Source organism: Hemiscyllium ocellatum, chromosome 34 (genome assembly GCF_020745735.1).
Source record: "Hemiscyllium ocellatum isolate sHemOce1 chromosome 34, sHemOce1.pat.X.cur, whole genome shotgun sequence".
Classification (NCBI taxonomy): domain Eukaryota; kingdom Metazoa; phylum Chordata; class Chondrichthyes; order Orectolobiformes; family Hemiscylliidae; genus Hemiscyllium; species Hemiscyllium ocellatum.
The window spans coordinates 39948439-39968637 of NC_083434.1; the positions used below are offsets into that span (position 1 = coordinate 39948439).

Consider the following 20199-nt stretch of genomic DNA (forward strand, 5'->3'; position numbering starts at 1 on the left):
GAATAGCATTTATTGCCTATCTCTCATTGCCCAGAGAGGATTAATAGTCTGCTGATAATACCTCTCAGCCATTGCCTCCCATTTCTCATGTTTAACAGGCTGGCAGCTTGTTGCTGGAGCAGTGATGGTGTAAGGGTTGGCCACACTGCCACAGACTGTCGCTCCTCTGGAAGAAGGAACTTCTCTTCAACCCTCTGCCTGAAATGTCTTTAAACTGCGTTCCTCGTTTCAATCTCCCCCACAATGGGGAAAGTGGAGATGTATGAACATTGTGCACCTTTAGATTAGATTAGATTAGACTTACAGTGTGGAAACAGGCCCTTCGGCCCAACAAGTCCACACCGACCCGCCGAAGCGCAACCCACCCATACCCCCACATCCACCCCCCACCCAACACCACGGGCAATTTAGCCTGGCCAATTCACCTGACCCGCACATCTTTGTGACTGTGGGAGGAAACCGGAGCACCCGGAGGAAACCCACGCAGACACGGGGAGAACGTGCAAACTCCACACAGTCAGTCGCCCGAGTCGGGAATTGAACCCGGGTCTACAGGCGCTGTGAGGCAGCAGTGCTAACCACTGTGCCACCGTGCCGCCCTACTTCAGCAACTTTGAGAATTTACGGAGTGCTCCCTTAGGAAATTTAAAGATAATATTGTTAATATAATACAGCCTGCACTCACACACCAGCCGGTTTCGAAATTGTTTCTACCCGACTGTTGTTCGAATACTGAATGGACTCACAAACTCTCAACAATCACCTGTACCTGTGTTTTGTTTTTGCTGCTGTTTACTTATTATTTACTTATCTATGCCACTTAACTTGTGATCTGCTTGTGTTGCTCGCAAGACAAAGCTTTTCACTGTGCCTCGGCACATGTGACAATCAATTCAATTTAATTCAATTCAAGTTAATGACTGAGTGGATTATCCACAGTCTGTGAATAGCATGGGCTTGATGGTCTCAAACTTATTTCATATCTGCAGGTTTTCCTTTAGATGTTGCAGTTTATATTCATCAAATGGTGAGTTAGTTCCTGATGGATGTGTTGTGGCATCAGTTATGCCTATTAACAAAGCCAACCCTCAGGACAGAACTGGCTGATGCTTTGCACTCGAACGATTTACTGTGTAATTCGGTGAAATTGCTTCCTGCATATCCTGAAGAGCCGTCTTGTTGTTTGGAGTGAAACACTGTATTTTATTCACGATCAAACACTGACATATCATCACAGCAGAAAACCTCTCATCCTCTCTGAAATGTTCAACTGCAAAATTAGAGCATCACAATGTGTCCTCTCCCCTCCCCAAACCAAAAAGACAAAGGTTTGAGTTAACTCAACAAAGCCTTAGTTTTAGAGCCTTCTCCCTTATTCATTCATGGGATGCGGGTGTTGTTGGCCAGGTCAGCATTTATTACCCAGAAGGCAGTTAGAGTCAACCTGTAGGGTCTGAAGTCACCTGTAGGTCAGACCAGCTAAAGCCTGCAGATTTCCCTCCCTAAAGGTACACATAGAGTCATTGTCACAGAGTCAGCACAGAAACAGATCCTTCCGTTCAACCAGTCCATGCTGAATATAATCCCAAATTAAACTAGTCCAACCGACCTGCTCCTGGCCCATATCCCTCCAAACCTTTCCTATTCATGCACTTATGCAAATGTATTTTAACTGTGCCCCTATCCACCACTTCCCCAGGAAGTTCATGCCTCACGCGAACCACCCTCTGTGTAAAACATTTGCCCCTCATATTTTTTTAATAAATCTCTCTCCTCTCATCATAAAACTGTGCCCCATAATCTTGAAATCCCCCATCCGAGGGAAAAGACAACTACCATTATACCCCACATTATTTTATAAACTTCCAAAAGGCCACCTCTCAATCTCCTACGCTTCAGAGAAAAAGATGCAGCCTCCCCAGCCTTGCTTTGTATCTCAAACCTTCCATATCAGGCAACATCCTGGTAAATCTCCCACTTAATAATATAGTTCCTATAACTAGGCAGCCTGAACTGGATTCTGGATTAGTGGTGCTGGAAGAGCACAGCAGTTCAGGCAGCATCCAAAGTGCAGCGAAATCGATGTTTTGGGCAAAAGCCCTTCATCAGGAATAAAGGCAGAGAGCCTGAAGCGTGGAGAGATCAGCTAGAGGAGGGTGGGGGTGGGGAGAAAGTAGCATAGAGTACAATGGGTGAGTGGGGGAGGGGATGAAGGTGATAGGTCAGGGAGAAGAGGGTGAAGTAGATAGGTGGAAAAGGAGATAGGCAGGTAGGACAAGTCTGGACAAGTCATGGTGACAGTGCTGAGCTGGAAGTTTGGAACTAGGGTGAGGTGAGGGAAGGGGAAATGAGGAAACTGTTGAAATCCACATTGATGTCCTGGGGTTGAAGTGTTCCGAAGCGGAAGATGAGGCGTTCTTCCTCCAGGCGTCTGGTGGTGAGGGAGCAGCGGTGAAGGAGGCCCAGGACCTCCATGTCCCCGGCAGAGTGGGAGGGGGAGTTGAAATGTTGGGCCACGGGGCGGTGTGGTTGATTGGTGCGGGTGTCCCGGAGATGTTCCCTAAAGCGCTCTGCTTGGAGGTGCCCAGTCTCCCCAATGTAGAGGAGACCGCATCGGGAGCAACGGATACAATAAATGATATTCGTGGATGAGCAGGTAAAACTTTGATGGATGTGGAAGGCTCCTTTAGGGCCTTAGATAGAGGTGAGGGAGGAGGTGTGGGCACAGGTTTTGCAGTTTCTGCGGTGGCAGGGGAAGGTGCCAGGATGGGAGGGTGGGTTGTAAGGGGGCATGGACCTGACCAGGTAGTCCACGACATGGTTGAAAAGCTTCAGGCCCTAAAGGAGCCTTCCACATCCATCAAAGTTTTACTTTCACATCCACTAATATCATTTATTGTATCCTTTGCTCCTGATGTGGTCTCCGCTACATTGGGGAGAATGGGCACCTCCAAGCAGAGCGTTTTAGGGAACATCTCCGGGACACCCGCACCAATCAACCACACCGCCCCATGGCCCAACATTTCAACTCCCCCTCCCACTCTGCTGAGGACATGGAGATCCTGTGCCTCCTTCACCGCCACTCCCTCTCCACCACACGCCTGGAGGAAGAACGCTTCATCTTCCACCTCGGAACACTTCAACCCCAGGGCATCAATGTGGGCTTCAACAGTTTCCTCATTTCCCCTTCCCCCACCTCACCCTAGTTCCAAACTTCCAGCTCAGCACTGTCCCTATGACTTGTCCAGACTTGTCCTACCTGCCTATCTCCTTTTCCACCTATCCACTCCACCCTCTCCTCCCTGACCTATCACCTTCACCCCCTCCCCCACTCACCTATTGTACTCTATGCTACTTTGTCCCCACCCCCACCCTCCTCTAGCTTATCTCTCCACAATTCAGGCTCTCTGCCTTTATTCCTGATGAAGGGCTTTTGCCCGAAACGTCGATTTCGCTGCACTTTGGATGCTGCCTGAACTGCTGTGCTCTTCCAGCACCACTGATCCAGAATCTGGTTTCCAGCATCTGCAGTCATTGTTTTATACCTAGCCTGAACTGGACACAACATTCCAGAAGAGGCCTCACCAATGTCCTGTACAATCTCATATGAACCAGTTTTTTAAATGATACGGTCAACATTAGACTAGCTTCTTGTTCTTTTTTTTAAATCACCTGTCACCATCTGCCTTGGTAGGACTTGATTCCAATTACTGAGAACATTAGACTGAGTAATTAATCCAGTAACATGACCATGATACAACATCACACCCCAGCTGTGTAATAGTGTAGAGTACTGTATATGGTTCCAGGTACCACATCTTAGAAAGGTTAAATTAGTCTCAGAAGGAGTGCAGTCTAGATTTAGCAGACAGTGCCTAAGGTTCTAACAGTTGGATTATGAGGAGAAAGTATATAGATTAGACCTGTGTTGCCGAAAATATATTAGATTAAGGATGGTTTTCTTAAGAAGTTCTTAAAGAGTTTGATAGGTTATCGGGGAAAAACACTTTTTCAACTGGTCGGCACGGACCTGTTTGGGTCTGTTTCCATGCTGTAGGACTCTATGATTCTATAACTGGGTGGAGAAGAATCTGGGACAAGGAGATGTGATGCTAAAACCAGAGTTGGCTTGTTGTAATGAGAGATTAAGAAACATTTCTTGACCCAAAGGCTGTATTTTTCAAAGAGCTTGGAGCTAGAGCCCTTCAGCCAGGGTCTGGTCACTTTCTTGATGGTTTTGACTTTGTGTCTTCTTTTAACAATATTTAAACTCTATCCTACCAAGTGTTTGGTCACCATAGGCCTTCTACATAACAACGTGAGGAGCTGGTGAATGGGGTGATTGCAATGTCCAAACAAATGAGAAACTGGAATTCTAGAGCCTTATTGCTGCAAGTGAGGGCTGCAGATGTTGGAGGTCAGAGTCGAGAGTGTGTTGCTGGAAAAGCACAGCAGGTCAGGCAGCATCCGAGGAGCAGGAGAATCAGCGTTTCAGGCACAAGCCATTTAGAAAGGATGTCGATTCTCCTGCTCCTCGGATGCTGCCTGACCTGCTGTGCTTTTCCAGCAACACACTCTCAACTCTTATTTCTGTAATACAGCAATTATTCAAATTTGCGCTACAGCAATTTTTCTTTATTTTCCTTCTGAGTTTTCTTTCTCTTCAATTCTTATCACATCTAATTCGATTGTAATTCACCCCATGTCCCTTAATGCATGCAATTCTGATCTCCTTCCTATCGAATGGATGTTGTGAAACTTGAAAGGGTTCAGAAATATTTACAAGGATGTTGCCAGAGTTTTGGAGGGTTTGAGCTACAGGGAGAGGCTGAACAAGCTGGGGCTGTTTTCCCTGGAGTGTCAGAGGCTGAGGGATGACCTTATAGAGGTTTGTAAAATCATGAGGGGCATGGCTGGGATAAATAAACAAGGTATTTTTCCTGGGATCGGACAGTCTAGAACTAGAGGGCATAGGTTTAGGGAGAGAATGGAAAGATATAAAAAGACCTAAGGGGCAACATTTTCATGCACAGGGTGGTGCGTGTATTGAATTAGCTGCCAGAGGAGGTCGTGGAGACTGGTACAATTACAGCATTTAAAAGGAACCTGGATGGGTACATGAATAGGAAGGGTTTAGAGGGATATGGGCCAAGTGCTGGCAAATGGGACTAGATTAGGTTGGGATAACTGGTCAGCATGGACGGGTTGGACCAAAGGGTCTGTTTCCATGCTGTACATCTCTATGACTCTTATGACTCTCCTGCCAAAACTCTACTCTTAAAGTTATTATTTTGCTGATCTTATTGTTTGTTATGAAGCCTGACTCAGTGCACCAACATCACTATTGGTTTTGTGCATAATCTTTTATTGAGTATTAATGAGGAACGCTTTATCCAAGAGAAAACAAATCTAACAGGGACATTCATACCCCTTAAATGTGTCTGCAGTTGTAACACTCTGCATAATGGGAATGACCATTTCAGATCATCACTGAAACAAAAGCAAGCCCAGACCTGTTTTTAAAGAAGTGATTTGATTTATTTGATCTGCAGGTATGATGTTAATCTGCTCCTTTTCCATTGATTTCCCAGCTGACAACAAAAATGAGCTTTGAACTGAATGGAAATACAAATTTATCTACAAAGTAGTCTCTGACTTTAGCCGCTCTACACTCCCTTTCTTATTGTTCTCACAATCTCCTCGGCACATCCTCCCGGCATTTCATTCCTGTCTACGTCCCTGCTATGCCTGGAGCGTTCAAATTGTCCAATATTGTTGATGGCCGAGGGGTCATCGATACAGTTCCTGATATTCAGTATGCTGCAATTTGTGTACTGTTTCCTCTTTGCTCAGCTGCTCAGTCTCCCTCGATAACAGGAAATATGCTGTGATTGATCAAATAGTTTTCTCTGTGTGTCTTTTTCTCATGTGCTGTCTTTATCTCATTTTGTTACTCGCTTTCTCTCTCTTTCTCTCTTTCTGTCTCTCCTCCCTGTTTCTCTTGCACTCTCTCTTTCTGTCTCTCATTCTGTGTCTCCCTCTATCTCACTTTTCTCTGTCTTTTTCTCCTTTCTTCTCCTCTTTCTCTGTCTTTCTCTTTGTCTCTTCCCTCAGTCTAGGTCTCTCTCTTTCAGTCTCTCACTTTCTGTCTCTCAATCTCTCTCTCCAGCTCCCTCTGACTCTGTCGTTCACTTTCCCTGCTCTCACACCTATTTTCCTTGTCTTACCTAGCTCATCTCTCTATTTCTCTCTGTTATGCAGCTTCTCTTTCTATCTTTCTCCCTGCTGGTCTATCATTCTAATCCTTATTCCTGCCAATTCCCTTAACCCCCTTCACTGTGATCTTGACTTTTTGAGTGAATGGTCAAGCTTCCTCAGTGACTGACTTAAAACTGACATTGCCCTCTAGTGACTGACTTACTTTACTGCAGCATCACACCTACGTGTGTTCTGTATTTGAAATATGTCCAGGGTGGGGTTAGGAGCAAAATATAAACATGTTCATTGGCTTTTTACATTAACACGGAATAGCTTAAAGGCCTTCATAGCCATGGAATGAGGTGCAGTCATTGTTAATCTAGATTAGAGTGGTGCTGGAAAAGCACAGCAGGTCAGGCAGCATCCGAGGAGCAGGAAAATCGACGTATCGGGCAAAAGCCCTTCTGCCTGAAACATCGATTTTCCTGCTCCTCGGATGCTGCCTGACCTGCTGTGCTTTTCCAGCACCTCTCTAATCTGGACTCTGATTTCCAGCATCTACAGTACCCACTTCTCCTGCAGTCATTGTTATGCAATAGGTAATGTGGCAGCCAACACCCGCACAGCAAGATCCCAAAAACAGCAATGCCCCCTGAATCTTGTTTCAGTGATGTTGGGTGAGGGGTGAAGATTGTCCTGGATTCTCCTCCACCCAGTTATAGAGTCACAGAGCCCTACAGCATGGAAACAGACCCCTGGGCCCAAACCTGTCCATGCCAATCAGTTGAAAAATTGTTTTTTTCCCCAGTAACCAATCAAACTATTTAAGAATAAAAACTTAAAAAAAACAAACTTATCCTGGGGAAACACTCTTCCTCATTTTCAACATAATTCCCAGGATCTTTTCCATCACAATCTGACCACTCGTATGGGGCTACCAATTGGACATCTCATCTGAAAAATGACACCTCTGACAGTGCAGTGAACATCATGAAATTCTTCACATTAATGATCATGTGAGCGAGAAGGTTTTGGAATTTGTGCTGCTGTCACAGCTGGTGTATGTCATTCAGGGAAAGTTCATAAGATTAACTCCAGAGATGAAAGGCTTGTCCTATGAAGAAAGGTTGAGCAGTTTAGCCCTAATCTCCCTGCAGTTTAGAAGAATGGGAGGCGGTCCTGTTGAAGCTTATGAGATTCTGACGGGGTTGACAAAGCAGATCTTCCCTCATGTGGGCCCATCCAGAGCGAGAGGGTCATAGTTTTAGGATGGTCGGTGGGGGTGGGGGAGGGGAGGTGATTGGGGATCGGGGGGGGGGGGGGGCGGGGGTGGTAGCAAATTTAGAACAGAGTTGGGGAGGAATTAGTTCTATCAAGGGGTCATGAATCTGTGGAATTCACACCCCCAGAGTGCAATGGATGCTGGGACACTGAGTAAATTTGAGGAGGAGAGAGACAGATTGTTAATTAGTGAAAGGTTAATGGTTTATTGGGAGCGGGCAGGGAAGGACTTGGGGCCGAGCTGAGACCAGCCATGATTGTATTAAATGGCGGGGCAGGCTTGAGGGGCTGAATGGCCTCCTACTGCTCCCAGTTCTTGTAGTATTGATCCTGTATAATTGCATCTCTGGCTGTGAATAGAGTTATTTGAAATGTTCTGTTTCTTTTGTTTCAGATTATTTCCCAGAGGAAGCTTTCTAAATCCCTGATGAAGCACGGAAACACTGCTGGAAAATCCTCGATAACAGTAGGTCACTTGAGAGTTTAACATCATCTTCAGTGGAGCCCATGCTGACGTGGCCTCACTGGCCCAGGAAGCAGGGACAGCAGTTTAAAAATGACAAACGTTCAAAAGTAGCCAACCTCAGTTCGAAATTTCACCCTCTTTCTTAGTGTCTTTCATCCTTCCCCAGTGCTTGGTGTTCTGTTCCCAGTTTTCAAATTACTTCAGCTTGAACTCTATTCAATAGGCCCCATTGACTTCAGTGTCATGCCAAAGGAGGAGATTTGGCATATTAGCAAATGTGTTGCTTGAAACAAAGAGTCACACGGCACGGAAACAGACCCTTCGATCCAACTCGTCCGCACCAATCAGACATCCCGATCTTAACTAGTTCCATTTGCCAGTGTATCCCTCTAATCTCTTCCTATTCAGATGCCATTCAAATGCTGTAATTGTACCAGCCTCCACCAATTCCTCTGGCAGCTCATTCCATTCGTGCACCACCCTCTGTGGGAAAAGTTGCCCCTCAGGGGGTGTTTTTTAAATCTTTCCCCTCTCACCCTAAACCTATGCCCTCTAGTTTTGGATTCTAGAGGAGGAAAAGACATTCGCTATTTACTCTATCTATGCCTCTCATGATTTTATAAACTTCTATAAGGTCACCCCTCAGCCTCCGATGCTCCAGGGAAAACAGCCTCAGCCTATTCAGCCTCTTGCTAACCCAGCCGATCTGACATTTAGCTCGGGTTCATTATTTTGTCCAAGGGAAGTTGTGGATTGTGTTGAGAAGATTAAGATTCAGTAGCGGTCTCTCTCCAGAGTATTTGCTTAAAGCACAGGTAATCAGGCTGAGACATCTGAATCTTCACAGCGTTCTGACTTAAGTTGTCATAGTATCTTGTACATTTGCTCTCATCACGTTAATATTCTATCGGCGTGAGAAACAGATACAAAATGAACATTCCCTGAGACCCAAGTACAGACCGATGGGAGGGACACCACCCTTCACCGTAGTAAACCTTAGAAACTGCTGTAATAAGTCAGTATTTATTTCTTTAATGATGTTTAGACATTCGATCATTGTTCTATATAAAAAGTACCTTCTGAAAAAAAGGAAATGATTTTGATAAACTTTGGGAAGGGATACGAAGGGATTTAATCATAGAATCCCTATGGTTTAGAAATAGGCCATTCAGCCCATCAAATGTACACTGAGCCTTTAAACAGCACCCTACCCAGCTCCTGCATTTAGCAGGGCCAATCCACCTTGCCTGCATAGCCTTGGACTGTGGGAGGAAACCAGAGCACCCAGAGGAAACCCTCACAGATACTGGGAGTTGCCTGAAGATGGGACCCTGATGCTGTGAGGCAGCGCTGCTAACCACTGAGCCACCGTGCCACCCTAACAGAGGTATCTAAACTGATGATGGTCCTAGAGAGAGTAACAGGAAGGACCAGTTTCCCTTTAGCAGAGAGAGCAGAAACCAGAGAGTACAGGAACACAGGACCAGGAGGAGGCTATTTAGCCTGTTAAGCCTGTGCACACATTCAATACAAATGTGACTGATCGAAGACTTCAGAGTTTTCTCTCCATTCGATAATCCTGTACAAATTTTGAAGTAAGTGGTAAAAAAAATCAGAGAAATGTTGAGGAGAAATTCTTTCTCCAGAGGATCTGGGATTCACCACATAGAGTGATAGACAAACACTTGGATATGGAGTCAAGAATGTGGTGCTGGAAAAGCACAGCAGGTCAGGCAACATCCGAGGAGCAGGAGAATCGACATTTAAGGCAGAAACCTTTCATCAGGAACACTTGGATATGCTCCATTATCTGTAAGACAATGCACCAACACATGGAAAGTAACATAGGTTCTTTCTCAGTGGTACAAAATGACGGGCTGAATGACCTCCTTCCATTTCATCTGTTTTCTCTGCTTCAGTAACTCAGTCATTTATTGGGATCAAAAAGATGTCGATGATCTGTGGATTTTCAGAAGATATGTAATGATATAGAACATTTCAAATTCAAGAAAACTAACACAGTCACTGGGTGTTAGAGACAATCGACGTGCTGCTGAAACCTTTCGTCAGCCTTCATCAGGGCAAACATTACAACAATTTATACTGCTGGAGAACAGGCTGCTCATTGGTTGGCAATTCGACACTGATTGGTCAAGGTTTTGCCATGGACAAAGCAATAATGATAGGTTCTCTGGTAATTCAGAAAAAATCATAGCCTAGCTCCTTTACACTCGCAGGAAATGACAAACATTCATTCTGTGCAAAAAAAAGGAACATGTCCACCTTTTTGCATGATGCTGGAGCTTGGGGAGCCTAAAGATTCCCCCCTTGCTTTTTCCATAGCAACACATTGGCCAATCAAAGTCAATTTGCCCACCAGTCAACACCCTTTGCTGCTGTAAGATAAAACATTGGCATTCTTGTGTTTGTCCTGACGAGTGAGGATGAAAAGCTTCAGAAACCCAGTAAAGGTGAGACTGATGAGGCCCAATGCATTGGAGTGTGGTTACAAGGATGAACCTTCAGATATCCTTTAATACAGCATCAAAGAAAAGTGAGGTTTAGTCCCTGCACCCCAGAGAGAGTCAGTGTGTGTGGGAGTGTCCCCCAGTGAGGGTCAGTGTGTGTGGGACTGTACCCCAGTGAGAGTCTGTGTGTGTGGGACTGTTCCCTACTGAGAGTCTATGTGTGTGGGACTGTACCCCAGTGAGAGTCTGTGTGTGTGGGACTGTACCACAGTGAGAGTCAGTGTGTGTGGGACTGTACCCCACTGAGAGTCTGTGTGTGTGGGACTGTAACCCAATAAGAATCAGTGTGTGTGGGACTGTACCCCAGTTAGAGTCAGTGTGTGTGGGACTGTACCCCAGTGAGAATCAGTGTGTGTGGGACTGTTCCCTAGTGAGAGCCAGAGTGTGTGAGACTGTACCCCAGTGAGAGTCAGTATGTGTGGGACTGTACCCCAGTGAGAGTCTCTGTGTGTGGGACTGTTCCCAGGTGAGAGTCTGTGTGTGGGAGTGTACCCCAGTGAGAATCAGTGTGTGTGGGACTGTACCCCAGTGAGAGTCAGTGTGTGTGGGTCTGTACCCCAGTGAGAGTCTGTGTATGTGGGACTGTTCCCTAGTGAGAGTCTGTGTGTGTGGGACTGTTCTCCAGTGAGAGTCAGTGTGTGTGGGACTGTACCCCAGTGAGAATCAGTGTGTATGGAACTGTACCCCAATGAGAGTCTGTGTATGTGGGACTGTTCCCTAGTGAGAGTCTGTGTGTGTGAGATTGTACCGCAGTGAGAGTCAGTGTGTGTGGGACTGTACCCCAGTGAGAGTCTGTGTGTGTGGGACTGTTCCCTAGTGAGAGCCTGTGTGTGTGGGACTGTACCCCAGTGAGAGTCAGTGTGTGTGGGACTGTACCCCAGTGAGAGTCTGTGTGTGTGGGACTGTTCCCTAGTGAGAGCCTGTGTGTGTGGGACTCTACCCCAGTGAGAGTCAGTGTGTGTGGGACTGTACCACAGTGTGAGTCAGTGTGTGTGGGACTGTACCCCAGTGAGAGTCAGTGTGTGTGGGACTGTACCCCAGTGTGAGTCAGTGTGTGTGGGACTGTACCCCAGTGAGAGTCAGTGTGTGTGGGACTGTAACCCAGTGAGAGTCTGTGTGTGTGGGACTGTACCCCAGTGAGGGTCTGTGTGTGTGGGACTGTACCCCAGTGAGGGTCTGTGTGTGTGGGACTGTACCCCAGTGAGAGTCTGTGTGTGTGGGACTGTACCCCAGTGAGAGTCTGTGTGTGTGGGACTGTACCCCAGTGAGAGTCACCTGTGATGGGTAACCTTTTTCTGTTGTGGATCTTATCAAGAACATAGTAAAGGTACCTTTAACATCACCAACCTGTCTGCATTAACATAGGCACTGGAGCGTACTGGACATGTTACTGGAGGGTTATTTCCACCACTCCTGAGTCCTCTGTCTATCTGTCACTGAACTGCTTGCCTTTGAATAACCTGTTGGCAACATCTGGCATGGGCACAGCTGGTGCTGAGAGAACCCAACCTTGGCAGAGCCTGTAGCTTACCTTCTGTCGGATCACTGTCAATTCCCCCCACCCTGGGGAATAGCTGTCCCATCAGGTATTGCAGCTTTTACACCACAATTCCTAGGAATTCTGCTTCCCAAAGTTTCTTCCCATGTCGATCCTGCTTTGCTGCCTGAATGCTGTTGTGACCCCAGTGTTGGTGAGAGCGGGTGGAGAAGAGAGGGGTTAAAGGTCAGAATTGGGAGGGCAGGGTTATGTGAGAGGGAGAGAAGGAGGACCATGGGATGCTTTCACTAGGACTTGTTTGATGCAATTGGCAAGCCTTGGACATTTGATCATGACACGGAATCTGTTTGGAAAGGAGCTTTAACTCAATAGTGGGGTGGGGTGGATTCGGTTGTATGGAAAATTGTGGAAAAGTTCTGGAGGGGGGTGGTGGGATGAGGGCTTAGCAGAAGTTATTAAAGTTTCCAGAACAAGTAGTAGGATAAAGAATATGGAAATGGCCAGGAATCCAATTTTGGGCACATTAGATATACTGTAGTGAGAAGGGGACAGTCAATGAGGACATGGGGTGTTATACTTAAATCCAGACAGTATACAAAATTGGCAGCCATGACGTTGTGAGCACTACAGAGATGTGGCTGCAAGGGGTTCAGGGGTTTGGAGATCAAATATTCAAAGTCCACGTCCTGTTGAAAGACCAGGCAAATGAGCAGAGGAGGTGGATTTGCCTTGTTAGTAAGAAATGAAATTAAATCAATTGCAAGAAGTGAGAAGGCATGGAATCTGTGTGGGTAGAGGTGAGGAACCACAAAGGTGAAAAGACCCTGATGGGAGTTGTGTACAGGTCTTCTAGTAGTAGCCAGGATGTGGGCAAAATATTAAATTAGGAGATAGAAAAGTCATGTAAGAAAGGTACTATTACAATAATCATGGGGGACTTCAATATGCAAGTGACTGGGAAAATCAGGTTAGTAACAGATAAAAAGAAAAGGAATTTGTGGAATATCTACAAAACGGGGTACAGTCCCACACACACTGACTCTTACTGTGGTATGGAACTCGCACACACACACGCGCGCGCGCACACACACACACACTGATCCACACTGGGGTACAGTTCAACACACACTGACTCACGCTGGAGTACAGTCACATACACACTAAGACACACTGAGGCTCACTGGGGTGCAGTCCCACATACACTGCCTGTCGCTGTGTACAGTCCAACACACACTGACTCTCATTGGGATACAGTCCACACACACTGTCTGTCACTGGGGTACAGTCCCCCACACTGACTCACACTGGGGTACAGTCCCACACACTGATTCTTGCTGGGGTACAGTTCAACACACACTGACACACACTGGGGTACAGTCCCACACACACTGACCCTCATTGGGGTACAGTCCCACACATACTGACCCTTGCTGGGGTACAGTCCCACACATACTGACTTTCTCTGCGGTACAATCCCATACACACTGACTCTCACTGGGGTACAGTCCCACACACTGACTCACACTAGGGTACAGTCCCACACACTCTGGCTCTCACTAGGTACAGTCCCAGACACACTGACCCTCACTAGGGTACAGTCCCACACACACTGACAATCACTGAAGTACAGTCCCACACACACTGACCCTCACTGGGGTACAGTCCCACACACATTGACTCTCTCTGGGGTACAGTCCCTCACAGACTCTCTTTGTGGTACAGTCCCACACACACTTACTCTCACTCAGGTATGTGCTGTACATGTTTTGACCCACATTTTGGGAATTCTTGTCTCATCATGTCATAGATTCATAGAGATGTACAGTATGGAAACAGACCCTTCAGTCCAACCCGTCCATGCCAACCAGATATCCCAACCCAATCTAGTCCCACCTGCCAGCACCCAGCCCATATCCCTCCAAACCCTTCCTATCCATATGCCCATCCAAATGCCTCTTAAATGTTGAAATTGTACCAGCCTCCACCACATGCTCTGGCAGCTCATTCCATACACGTACCACACTATGCATGAAAACATTGCCCCTTAAGTCTCTTTTATATCTTTCCCCTCTCACCCTAAACCTATGCCCTCTAGTTCTGGACTCCTTGACCCCAGGGAAAAGACTTTGTCTATTTATCCTATTAATGCCCCTCATAATTTTGTAAACCTCTATAAGTTCACCCCTCAACCTTCAACTCTCCAGTGAAAACACCCCAGCCTGTTCAGCCTCTCCCTGTAGCTCAGATCCTCCAACCCTGGCAACATCCTTCTAAATCTTTTCTGAATCCTTTCAAGTTTCATAACATTTTTCCGATAGGAAGGAGAACAGAATTGCACGCAATATTCCAACAGTGGCCTCACCAATGTCCTGTACAGCCGCAACATGACCTCCCAACTCCTGTACTCAGTACTCTGACCAATAAAGGAAAGCATACCAAATGCCTTCTTCACTATCCTATCTACCTGCGACTCCACTTTCAAGGAGCTATGACCCTGCACTCCAAGGTCTCTTTGTTCAGCAACACTCTCTAGGACCTTACCATTAAGTGTATAAGTCCTGCTAAGATTTGCTTTCCCAAAATGCAGTACCTGGCATTTATCTGAATTAAACTCCATCTGCCACTTCTCAGCCCATTGGCCCATCTGGTCCAGATGCTGTTGTAATCTGAGGTAACCCTCTTCACTGTCCACTACACCTCCAATTTTGGTGTCATCTGTAAACTTACTAACTGTACCTCTTATGCTCGCATCCAAATAATTTATGTAAATGACAAAAAGTAGAGGGTCCAGCACCAATCCTTGTGGCACTCCATTGGTCACAGGCCTCCAGTCTGAAAAACAACCCTCCACCACCACCATGCTCTGTCTTCTACCTATGAGTCAGTTTTGTATCCCTGTATTCCATGAGATCTAACCTTGCTAATCAGTCCCCCATGGGGAACTTTGCCGAGCACCCTACTGAAGTCCATATAGATCACATCTCCTGCTCTGCCCTCATCAATCTTCTTTGTTACTTCAAAAAACTCAATCTAGTTTGTGAGACATGATTTCCCACGCACAAAGCCATGTTGACTATCCCTAATCAGTCCTTGCCTTTCCAAATACATGTACATCCTGTCCCTCAGGATTCCCTCCAACAACTTGCCCACCACCGAGGTCAGGCTCACCGGTCTATAGTTTCCTGGCTTGTCTTTACCACCCTTCTTAAACAGCAGCACCACATTAGCCAACCTCCAGTCTTCCGGCACCTCACCTGTGACTATCGATGATACAAATATCTCAGCAAGAGGTCCAGCAATCACTTCTCTAGCTTCCCACAGAGTTCTCGGGTACACCTGATCAGGTCCTGGGGATTTATCCACTTTTAACTGTTTCAAGACATCCAGCACTTCCTCTGCTGTAATCTGGACATTTTGTAAGATGTTACCATTTATTTCCCTACAGTCTATATCTTCCATATCCTTTTCCACAGTAAATACTGATGCAAAATATTCATTTAGTATCTTCCGCATTTTCTGTGATTCCACACAAAGGCCGCCTTGCTGATCTTTGAGGGGCCCTATTCTCTTTCTAGTTACCCTTTTGTCCTTAATATATTTGTAAAAACCCTTTGGATCCTCCTTAATTCTATTTGCCAAAGCTATCTCATGTCCCCCTTTTGCCCTCCTGATTTCCCTCTTAAGTATACTCCTACTTTATACTCTTCTAAGGATTCACTCGATCTATCCTGTCTGTACCTTACGTATGCTCCCTTCTTTTTCTTAACCAAACCCTCAATTTCTTTAATCATCCAGCATTCCCTATACCTACCAGCCTTCCCTTTCTCTGGAATCTTGTTATCTCATTTCTGAAGGCTTCCCATTTTCCAGCCTTCCCTTTAACTGTGAACATCTGCGTCCAATCAGCTTTCGAAAGTTCTAGTCTAATAGCGTCAAAATTGGCCTTTCTCCAATTTAGAACGTCAACTTTTAGATCTGGTCTATCCTTTTCCATCACTATTTTAAAATGGATAGAATTATGGTCGCTGGACCCAAAGTGCTCCCCCACTGACACCTCAGTCACCTGCCCTGCCTTATTTCCCAAGATTAGGTCAAGTGGGAGGACTGTCCTTATTACTCAACCTGATGTCAATGGGTGTCGTGGGTTTTGCCTGAACCATTCTGTTGATGGTGGACAGTGATGCTACGTTGGGATTTTGACCCAGTGAAATGAAGGATAGTGTGTAATTTAGAAGTCATGGTGTTATTATGGTATCGCTATTCTTGCTGTCTTTTGTGGGGCTGGTGAGACGACAGGGAAGTGTTTCAAAGTATCCAAGACCAGCTGTTTCCGAGTATCCTGTTGGATATTGCAGCCACTGTGAAGAGGAACAGACATTGATTGATGTTACCCGGCAAAAAGGAGGGTGTCCCCTGGATGGTGTCCAGGTTCTGCGGCTGTGTCAATGGCTGCACCACTCTTTATGTCAGTCTGGGAAAGTACAGGAGAGGGTCAGTTCCACAGCCCACATGGAGTTTTCCATCTCAGTGCTCCTTATGAAGCCAAAGACCATTCAAGTTGCATTTGAATGTTGTTTTGATCCCAGATCAAGTCAGATTCCAGAATGAAACTTGACTTGATAGATAATGTTTGGTTTAGTTAGTTAACATGCTGCTTCATCACTAAGAAATATTCACACAAGTCTGCAAGATTTTCTTTACAAACAGAACATAAGTTCCACGCACAAATGTTTATTTGTAATGTTGGTACATGTTGGGACCGTTCCAAGGCTTTTTCATAAGTGCCCACACAAATTCACTCATTCAAGGTCAAAGCTTCATCGGAACAAAAGAACAGTTAGAATTATCTTTAAAATCCCAACAAAACAAAGTTCATCCTGCTTCTCAACTCAGAGTTTAGATTAGAGTGGTGCTGGAAAAGCACAGCAGGTCAGGCAGCATCTGAGGAGCAGGAACGTCGGCATTTTGGGCAAAAGCCCTTCATCAGGAATGGAGACAGGGAGCCTCCAGGTTGGAGAGATAAGTGCTTCTCAACTCAATCCATACAATGACTGAAGTTGAGAGAAATTACACGCCTATATCAGTTATTTTTAATATTGAACTAACTGTACGAAACTGGTGTCTTCTGAACTGAATTTAAAGAAACTTGCTCAAACCTTTGTTCGTCTAAACTGAAGACAAAATATTGACATTTCAAGCTTACACAATGTGTTGTAAGCACTACAGCATAAACATCATCCCACAAGGGTTTGCCCTTACCCACTCTCTGACACGTTCTGGATTAAGTCATTGTTCTGGAAAGACTCTGCCACCTTGCTCTGTTTTAAAAAAGAAATCCATTCACAAACATAATCAACACCCATGTGCAACTACTTTGAAATCCAAACTCCAAAAATTATGTGAATTATTAGCTACATACCTTTGATCACAATGTTACTTTGTATTGTTGGTACATGTTGCTGCATGACAGGTTGGGCAGCATCGGAGGAACAGGAAAAAAATCAATGTTTCGGGCAAAAGCCTTTCATCAGACCCATTCCTGATGGAAGGGCTTTTCCCTGAAACTTCGATTTTTCCTGCTCCTCCGATGCTGCCCGATCTGCTGTGCTTTTCCAGCACCATTCTAACCTTGACTCTAATCTCCAGCATCTTCAGTACCCACTTCTGCCAACATGTTGGTGCATCTCTGAGGCATTTTCAGAAGTGCCCATGTAAATTTGCCCATTCAAAGCTACAGCAGAACTAAAGAAAAAAACCCTCTTTTCACTTGGAAGCCATTCTCCCTGTCTGAAGAACTTCTCTTTCTAGTTCTTAGCTGGTCAGAGTTCTATTGAAAAGAGAGGATCAGTGAGCTTTGATACTGTGCCATTCACAGTCTCAGAATACCACAAAATATTTCACAGCTGAAGAACTACTTTCAAAGTGTAGTCACTAATGTAATGCAGGGAAACACAAGCAAGGTAATTTAACTCAAAGCAGGGCCTTGCAAACAGCAATTTGATAAACAATTAATTCAACTGTTTCTGTGACGTTGGCTGAGGGATAGACATTGGCCATGATCCTGGGTGGAACTACTGTGAGCTCCGTCAAGTTCTGAGGGATCTTCAATATCCATTTAAGATTAGATTAGATTAGATTAGATTAGATTACTTTCAGTGAGGAAACAGCTCTTTGGCCCAACAAATCCACACCGACCCGCCAAAGTGCAACCCACCCATACCCCTACATTTACCCCTTATCTAACACTACGGGCAATTTAGCATGGCCAATTCACCTGACCCACACATCTTTGGACTGTGGGAGGAAACCGGAGCACCCGGAGGAAACCCACGCAGACACGGGGAGATTTAAACTGAAAGGACGTTGGATTCTAAATAGTTGCAACATTGCTCAGTGAATATTGCACTCAGGATTCTGAAGGGTATGACCCAGGCTCATGACCAAGAAAAAAAAGTCACAGAAAGGTCAATGAGGTATTTATCTGAAATAAGCAAACACCCACTGAGAATCTACTCTTGGAGCCCACAGCTTTGCTGTTGCATCCTCTTCAGCAGAATATTGTACCCCACCAAGGGCCATACCTAACTCTTGGAGACGGTCCTCAACAGCTCAGTGTGGGTTCTCAGCAGTGCACAGAAATCAATACTTGCCATTGACTCCCAATCCCAGCCAAAACTTGGTTTGTGCTGCAGGGTAAAGGCTCCGAAAGATTTTGACCATATTCCTGTCAATCCAGAAGTGGTAAATCATGAAGATCATCAGACCTGATTGAATCAAAAGGCACAAATCTTTCATGCTATAACTCACTCTGGGATGGGGGTGTCGCTGGCTGGGTCAGCATTTACTGTCCATCCCTGTGAATGCTTTGAGAAATGTCAGGAAGGACAAATGTCACAACTCTGAGATGACCTCTCTGTCACGTGCAGAGAGCTGGTGAGTGAGCTGACAGTGGTTTGACCTTCCTTAACTAGGCATCCACCCTCAACAGGATCCACGCTCTCCACACCAGATCATTGCATTTGCCCCACAAGAGAAATTTCAAGGGAAGTCCAGCACATGACTGTGCTCAGACACAGAGAATGCTGGAGAAACTCAGCAGGTCTGGCAGCTTCACAAAGAGAGATAGAGTTAATGTTTGACATCCGTAATGACTTTTCTTCAGAACAGAATCATAAAGGCCTCAAAAACGTCAGCTGATATTAATCTGCACCGCCTCACCTTGCTGTCACACATCTTCTCCCTGGTCACTATCCTCACTGACAGGTCACTGGCAAATTTTGGGCTTTGAAATGGGGGTCACTTTGGGAAAAGGATCAGGGTAGTGTTTGGAACAATAACCAATTTATTGCTCAGGGAACCAACTTTACAAAGACATGACATGAGGTGGTGTCTCTCTCACGTGATCTCCTACATCATCACAGTGGGATGGCTATTCACCCTGACCCAGGCATTAACCCTTTCAGACCCTTACACTACAGCAACCACATGCGTCTACTTTTCCATTGGGGCCAGGCAGTCCTTTTTTCACTGTTATGCTCCCTGGGCAGCACGGTGGCACAGTGGTTAGCACTGCTGCCTCACAGCGCCAGAGACCCGGGTTCAATTCCTGATTCCGGCGACTGTCTGTGTGGAGTTTGCATGTTCTCCCCGTGTCTGCGTGGGTTTCCTCCGGGCGCTCCGGTTTCCTCCCACAGTCCAAAGATGTGCAGGTCAGGTGAATTGGCCATGCTAAATTGCCCGTAGTGTTAGATAAAAGGGGTATGGGTGGGTTTCGCTTTGGAAGGTCAGTGTAGACTTGTTGGGCCGAAGGGCCTGTTTCCACACTGTAAGTAATCTAATCTTAACATTGAGCCGGTCACCTTTAAATCTAAAATGCCATCACTGAGCTGTATTTTCTGTGTGAGCAGATTGTACAATATTGATCTAATGGAGGGACAGGCAAAATGTGGCTGAACACACCACAGAGATGAGATATCTGCTGTATTCTAACTAATTCAGAAACTCAGGTGGATGTGGCCTGAGATTGAGCGGAATTGTCTTCTCAGGAACTGCTTATAAATGCAAACTACAGTCTTTTAAGTAAGGCAGTGATCAATGATTAATATTCCCCTTCCTGCTTTTCCATCTGTCGTCTGTGTTAGATACCAGTGTCTCCTGATGATATTTCAGCTGTTTCTCATCCTCACACCTATGTTACCAGTTTTGAAATTGGACATCTTCAGTGTTCT

General features: G+C 45.7%; 1 protein-coding gene across 1 annotated transcript in view; it reads left to right on the top strand.

Moving 5' to 3' along the window:
* LOC132832339 (copine-4) overlaps positions 1-20199 on the top strand; it is a 321120-nt gene that overhangs the window by 143790 nt on the left and 157131 nt on the right. The window contains exon 3 of the mRNA XM_060850268.1: positions 7874-7945. Within this exon, the coding sequence (XP_060706251.1) occupies positions 7874-7945 (72 nt within the window). The remainder of the gene's footprint in view (positions 1-7873; positions 7946-20199) is intronic.